Here is an 8,005-nt window from a genome sequence, read left to right as displayed (position 1 = left end):
ACTAATGACAATTTATTTATAAGGTCAATCTGACTTGTTAATAACTTTATTTTATCACGTAGCTCAGTAATTATTATATCCTTTTGTTTAATAACGTAGGAAAAAATGTGTACATCAATCTTTTTATCCACGTTAGCAACATTTTCGATAGCTTTATAAAAAGCCGTGTCTTGTTCTAGACTAGTCATTGCGTCGGCCTCACCACTATCACAACAAATAATCGTATTTTTGTCATCGGTGCACTGAATATTGGTCCACAACTTTGCGCAACTCATATGAAATAAATTTCCACAGTTTTTGCATTTCACACCGTTTAATACCTTCCATTTACACCGTTTACAAGTCGGAGCAATCGAACACACGTCCGACCCAGACGCCATCGTGGTATTATCCATATATGAAAAGTTATATAGTTACTAATCAAAGGATTGTTTTGAAAATCCATAAACTGCATGTTCTACATAACTGACCCAAGTTAAAATTTTCGGTCTAGAGGCTTCTGTATATTTTAGAAATTTATTGTGGCAATATTTTTATGAAAAATCTTATATTGTAGAACTCAGAGGCATTTTGCAAATTTATATACTGAGTGTTTCATAAAAATTACACAGGCGGACTAGGATTTTTTTCTCATTTCACTACCTACCTAAATTTTCAAATAGATATTTCTACACACGGTGTCTTATTAACCAAATGTTTTTTGCAATTTCTGTACAGGATGTTTCATAAAACTGACACAGGTGTACCAGATTTTCTCTGATTCATTTTGTTAATTTTTTCATGAAACCTTTTGAAGAAAAGTTGTATATTTACTGACTAGCCGCTTTTTAGAAAATCCATATACGTACTGGGTGGTCCAAAAAATTGATCCACATCTGAAACGGGCAATTTTTCCCCTTTTCACTTTTAACTTTGTTTTTCCTTACTAAAATCTTTTAATGAAAAATTATATATTTATTAACCGGATGTCTTTTTGAATCTTTATACTGGATGTTCCACAAAACTGATCCAATTACCAACAGAACGAAACTTTCCTTAGGTATATTTTTTCCATTTCTACAGTTTGTACTGAAGTCTGCAATATTTTTATGAAAAATCTTATACCCTACCAACCAGGTGTTTTTTACAATTTATGTACAGGATGTTTCGTAAAACTTACACAGGTGGACTGGATTTTTCCTTATTCATTTTTAAATTTTTTCTTTAAATCTTTTGAAGAAAAGTCGCTATTTAAAAATCCATATACTAGATGTTCTATATAATTAAGGGCAGTTTTGTTTCTTTTCACTTTTAGCTTTGACTTTATTTACTACAGTCTTTTAATGAAAATTTGTATATTTATCAAGCAGATGTCTTAATTTATTTTTTTACCATTTCTGCCTTACCTACGTAGACTTTGGATGAAAAATTTTATATTTACTAACCAGATGCCTTTTTTGGAAGTTTGGAAGAAACTTTTGTTATTCTTTTCTCGAGTGGGACCTACTCTTTTTTGAAAAACATTCTCATCATACTTTTATATACAGGGTGTTTAAAGATCAAAGTACAGGTATTTTAAAAAATGTTATATTTACTAACCAGCGAGGAAAGCACCGCGGAGTGGTGCTCGGGCCGCGCGCAGCGCGGCCTGAGGGCCGAAGGCCCGAGAGAAATGCCAAACTCCGCGTCAGCGGACGAATTCCAAATCACAACTTTTAACTGTAACATTAAATCGTGGATAATGTACGGCCGGAACTATTCAGCTGGAGGAACAAATTTTGGAAAGGGTCGAAGAAATTCCTCAAGTAAATAAAAGGCGCTTAGCGACAGAGGTTGGCGTTCAAAAAGTTCCGTTAATAGGGTATTAAAAGACCAGTTATTACAGGTTACTATACTAACAGGTGGATAAGTATAGGAAATAATGCCCCTTTAAAATGGCCACCTCGATCCCCGGACCTAAACCCACGTAATTATTTCCTTTGGGGACCGTTGCGGACCAAAGTTTATAAGTTTTCAGTAAATACAGAAAACGAATAATGGGAAAGAATACAACATGACATTAGTGTTATGAGAGGTAATGTACAATTATTTGATAAAATTCATTTTCATTTTCGAAGAACTAATGCTTGCGTTTAAGAAAAAGGAAGTAACTTTGAGCATTTACTGTAATATTATTTTAATGTGATTACAAATATCAATTTAGGTTTATTTAAAATGTTAATGTTGACTTTCTTACATTATTAGTTGATACTATTTAGTATTTATTTAAAATATTAGTGTTGATTTTTATTTTATTGATTGATAATACTAATACTAAAAATGTGTAGTTATTTTTTTAAATGTGACGTTTTTCATTATTATTCCCTGTTTTGAGGCTGCAGTTATAAATTATTTTTCACAAATAGGAATTTTTGCTTATACTCGTAGTTATGTATAAAAAATGCCAATTTTACTCGAAATCCATAAACGATATCAAACTTTTGTAAGAGCAAACAAATATTCTAAATTACAGCTTATTTTTAAAAATATAAATTCTGTCGTCATTGGCGCAAACACAAAAAAGTTACGGGATAGCCAGTGGCGCACAGGCATTAGAAAGAGAACATCCTGTATATGTATTCTCACCAAATTCTATATTTACCTTGCCCTTACATAAAAAAATAAGTGTATCAAATTTGAAGTTTCTAAGAAAAATAGTTTTCAAATTTGAAAAAACTAGGTTAGGTATGTATTCTATATTTAGAAGGCTATATCTCAATAGGCGCGCACTTTTGTATATAGGTAAGTTAGGCTAAATAGTCTTATTTTCATCCAAGGAACCTGTGGTCAAGCGTCTTCCATCCTTTTCAGGGACACCCTATATATCGTCGTAACAAGTTGTCAATTTAATTTCAGTTTTAAATGAAACGTCATTGGTGTCGTTGTTATTATAGTTGATTGATAGGGTTAACATTAGGAGGGTCTCTGATATTTCTTCCAGGGCTGAAATAAGGAGGGTTCCTAGGAATAAGGTTTTCATCTGGACCATCATCATCTGTGGCAAATATATCAAATTCTCCTGTCATGTTACCACCTCCTGAGTCACTCTTGTGTTCTGAACCTTCTTCAGATTCATTATCATTTACGATAATTAAATTCTATTAAAAAGTCTACATTACATTAAGGAAAAAATACTTTTATACATATAATTTGTTTAAATAAGCATTATATAGACATTTTTTGTCGCGTATATCATCAAAAAATTGTAATTTATTTATCTAATTAAAAAAATAGTATAATATTTTGATGCAGATATTTTTTTCCTTTCTTTTTAAATCTAGAAAATTATATCAATTAAAATTTTAAAATCTTTTAGACCAAGCTGTGTAAGTAGATTGAAAAATTTTAATTAAATAATATGAAGAATTACGAAACTTTAAATGTATGAGAGTTGTAGAGAGAGTACTATTTACTATTCTTGTATTTTGTTTTATTCCTATATATTATTAGTTGACTTTGACGGCTAACCAACTGTCACTGTACTTATGTTAAGATTTTTAGTATAAACCTTGTATGTACCCACTGTACCATCATATTCGTTAAATAAAACCTATATTGGTTTACACTGGCGCCCAATGTGGGGTCTGAATTAAGTATTGTTTTGGTGCGACGTTCTTGTAATTCAAGTTAAGTACTTCTAAGTTTCAGTCAGATTGCGTTCAAGATTTTATTAACGCCAACCTTAGAAGGCTAATATCTTTTGTGATGTTGCATCGTAGGCTCTGCAATTAAGGTGTAAAGGTATTTATGGCCTCCGTGCAAAAGTAAGCACATCTTGTTGCATCTGTTAACGATCAGTCACTAAGTACTGGATACGTAAGGTCCAGTTTCGCTTGAACGAACTTTCCTGTGGACAATTTCAGTGATTAATTTTCCGGTCGACTTTATTTGTGAAAAACATTACTGAGAACAGTTAGTTACAGTGTTGCAAGATTGTAAAATAATTCCGATAGTTGCAGAATTCTATAACTTCAGTACCTACAATATGCTGCGTTCTAAACAAACAGAAACAAGCGAAAAGTCTGAGCTACGACTGCTTTAAGTGGAATAACGATGTCCAATGAGCAATTTAACTTGTTAATGGCAACGGTACGTGAGTCAGCTCTACAAACTAATACGGATTTGTTGGAGCAATTTCGTTCAGCAACACCAACCTCTGTTTCAACTTCACAAAATGTAGGAAGTTTTGCTAAATGTACAGCTCGTTTTGACGGATCTAACGCGTCAGATGTTGATGCATTTTTAGACAATGTGATAACGTATAAAGATATTTGTAATGTTTCTTATAGCAATGCTTTACGCGGAATTTCTATGCTGCTAGAAGGTCAGGCGAGTTACTTGGTGGATTGGCGTCAAGAATACACTAACTACCTGGAATGACTAATGACTCAGTAGTAGTATTTCGTGATACATTTTCAAGGAAGCTTCCGCCTTTTCTTATATTTAGAGAAATATTTGCCCAGACCCAACAGAAACAACGGAAACCTTTGTATGTCAGGTGCGTGCTATGATGTCCCAGTTACCATACGAATTGCCAACCGAGGCACAAATTAACATTATGTTCGGTCTGATTACGCATAAAATTCGAAAAAGACTTTTAAGGAGTGAGGTAAAGACTTTCAAGGACTTGTTGACGCGTGCGCGTGACGTCGAACCTTCGATATTTGAGGCGAGTATTGAACCTAAGTATAACCCTGGAAGAAAAAATACTGTGAAGAAATCTAAACACAATCAGAAACCGAAGTGCGTATATTGTAAAAATTTCGGTCACAGTCGCGATGAATGTCAGAAGTTAAAAAGAAAAGAGAAACCATTAGAATAATTCTGATCTGGTTACTAAAACTCAATTAGCTTGTTATGGTTGCGGAGCGCTTGGAGTCACTAAATCCAGATGTCCAACTTGCCAGAACAAAGCCTCTCATTCGTCTTCTGCTGTTGTGCAAACAAATTGTTTGAGTTTTTATGAAATAACGCTTCAAGGGAATACTTGTTGGATGCCATTACTACCTATTACCATTGATGGATTCCATGGTGTAGGTTACGCAGATTCTGGTCCACAGGCTACTATAGCTGGTTCAAAGCTGTATGAGATTCTACAGAATTTAGGTTATGAATTCGAAAATTCTGTTGCTACTCTTTCTTACGCAGATGGTAAACCGCATGATGTGAATATTTTGAAGACAAAGGTAACCATCGAAATCGGTGATAAACGAGTACCACTTACATTGACGGTGCTACCCCATCTGACAGAAAATAACACTCTATTGGGGTGTGACTTTCTCGAAGCAGCAGAAATTGTACTGGATATACCACAAAATCATTGGTATTTCTATGATAAGTCAGAAAATCGATTTCAGTTTCTTAATATGTCAGAGGAATTAAAGTGTCCAAGCATTACAAGTAACTATTTCAACGTTACATTCGGATGAAGGTGTTCATCTGAAGGAGTAACAACGTCAATCGGTTGATCAATTATTAACTGAGAATGGTGATATCTTCGAGCAAAAGGGAGGTCCGACGCCATTGATTGAGCATCACATTCATACCACAGACCAGACTTCGATTGCTACACACCCATGCTACACAACCGTCTCCCGAGTCCAGCAGAGCGCAACTATAGCTGCCTAGATCGCGAGGCATTAGCAGTGGTTTGGAGTGCTACCGAAAAATCTACCTAGAATGTGCAGAAGTAACCATTGCCACTGATCATCAACCCTTACAGTGGTTGTTCTCCATTAAATTTCCTTCAGGCAGATTAGCCAGATGGGCAATGCGAATTCAAAGTCTAAACATGAAGTTAGTCTACACACCCGGAAGGATTGTCGTTGCTGATACCTTATCAAGGCCAATTTGCGAACAGGAGGCTAGTTTCGTGTGGAATTTCCTATGTAACCATTGAACTCCCATCATTTAGCAAAGGTGACATCAGGCAGAACCAGAAGAATGATCCAAAACTCGACAAGATCATTGTTGCCTTGGAAGGAGCAGACCAATTAAATGTGTCTCGGTGGACCGAAAGTGGATATTTAATGGCCAATGGTATTCTTTATCACTGGGATTCTGAACACAATAGTGACGAACCACAACTGGTAATCCCAGCAAGTCTTCGTGAAGATATAAGAAATGCCCATGACTCTGCTAAGGGGGGACATTATGTAATAGACAGAACGATTCAGGAGATTGCTACTAACTACTACTTTGTTGGTATGCGTCGTTTTTTTACTGATCGTATTAATAATTGTTTAGAGTGTCAGCACTATAAAGCTACAAACTTGAAGCCTGCCGGCTTATTGCAAACGCCTGCACCAGCGCAGCGTTTAGAGGTTATCTCCGTAGATTTATTTGGGCAATTACCTATAACTCCTCAAGGTAATCGCTGGATACTGATTGTAGAAGACATTGCGTCGAAATGGGTGGAACTATTCCCGTTGGAGATTGCATCCGCTGAGACGTGTGCAAAAATTCTCATTAACGAAATCATCCTCAGATTTGGTACTCCCCGGAAAATGATATCCGACAATGGAGTCCAATTTATAAGCGAGATAATGCAAAAAGTCATATTTTGTTTCGGAATAAGGAATTCCTTTATACCTGCCTATCATCCTGAGAGTAATCCCGTTGAACGTAAAAACAGAGAGCTCAAGACTTAACTAGCTATTCTGTCGCATAATTTGCATCACCTCTGGGATACACATATAGCCAGCATTAGATATGCCATTAACTCGACTGTGTGTATTTCTACAGGATATACTCCCGCATAGCTTACCTTTGGTAGAAAGCTACGAGCACCTCGGGATACTCTATACGATTTTCGACAAGTTCTAGACAACGACAATTTTGTTGCAGTAATTACTCCGTACCTTCGAGACCTAGAAAATACCCTTCGCCAATCGAAAGAGACTCTTATCAGAGAGCAAGATAAAAGAAAACAATACGCAGACCAACGTCGTCGTGCTGTTAATTACAAAATAGGACAGAAAGTACTATTAAAAACTCATGTTTTGAGTAATGCCCAAAAGGGAATCTCGTCGAAGTTAGCTCCTAAACGAGATGGGCCGTACCTGATTACCAAATTGGTAACCCCCACAACTTATGAACTAAGCTCGATATCAGCTCCTACAGAAATAGTTGGACGATATCATGTCTCGGATTTGACCGAGTTTCGAGAACCAGAAGATGGTCAACCCTCCAAAATCTTACCAACGCCTTTGGTGCCCAAACAGAAGAGGGGACGAACGAAGAAAACCTAGCAGACTTCCACTGTGTCCTGTACTCTGCCGGAGGACCGTATGCGTAGTACAGAGGGGGGAGTGTGTAGAGAGAGTACTATTTATTATTCTCGTATTTTGTTTTATTGCTATATATTATTAGTTGACATTGACGGTTAACCAACTGCCACTGTACGTATGTTAAGATTTTTAGTATAAACCTTGTATGTACCCACTGTACCATCATATTCGTTAAATAAAACCTACAGGGTGATTCAGAAGTTATCTAAAAAAAATTCTGGATGTACAGGGGACTCTTACAAATACAATTTTGTAAAGAAAAAATTAAAAACGGCAGTTCGAAAATTATTTAAAAATACACTTCTGCACGACACTGGAAACTGGTCCACTGTAAAACCTGACCTCACACAATACGACCGGCATGGCGGTGTGATAAAAACGGACAAAAACTTTCGCAAGGAAAGAAATAAATATAATTTATAGCACCTATTTCATATCGGCAAATTCAAATGCTTTTGCCTTTATTAATTAATAAAATTAATTTGTGTTTTAAATAAAATCATTTGACATACCCAATGTTACAACAACAATTCTTCAAAATTTTATCCACTAACGTGTGAACACATTTGGGTCCGTCTTACTCACTTTTTACGAACTAACACAAATGATGTCTTGCTTCACCTTAACACAAATGTTTCACCATAATACAAATGTTGTCTTGCTTCCCCATAAATTAAAACGATATCCATCAACTCCGA

At 35.7% G+C, this 8,005-nt stretch overlaps 1 protein-coding gene across 1 annotated transcript; it reads left to right on the top strand.

Annotated features, from left to right (window-relative positions):
- The first annotated feature begins 5,809 nt into the window (after positions 1-5,809).
- Positions 5,810-7,268, top strand: LOC108912773 (protein NYNRIN-like). The gene is made up of 4 exons (XM_018718151.1): positions 5,810-5,814; positions 5,933-6,222; positions 6,265-6,642; positions 6,865-7,268. The coding sequence occupies exons 1-4, from the start codon at positions 5,810-5,812 to the stop codon at positions 7,266-7,268; spliced, it is 1,077 nt and encodes a 358-aa protein (XP_018573667.1).
- Positions 7,269-8,005: the final 737 nt, after the last annotated feature.

Source organism: Anoplophora glabripennis, unplaced genomic scaffold, assembly GCF_000390285.2.
Source record: "Anoplophora glabripennis isolate ALB-LARVAE unplaced genomic scaffold, Agla_2.0 scaffold858, whole genome shotgun sequence".
Lineage (NCBI taxonomy): Eukaryota > Metazoa > Arthropoda > Insecta > Coleoptera > Cerambycidae > Anoplophora > Anoplophora glabripennis.
This window is presented reverse-complemented; position numbering and strand designations above follow the sequence as displayed.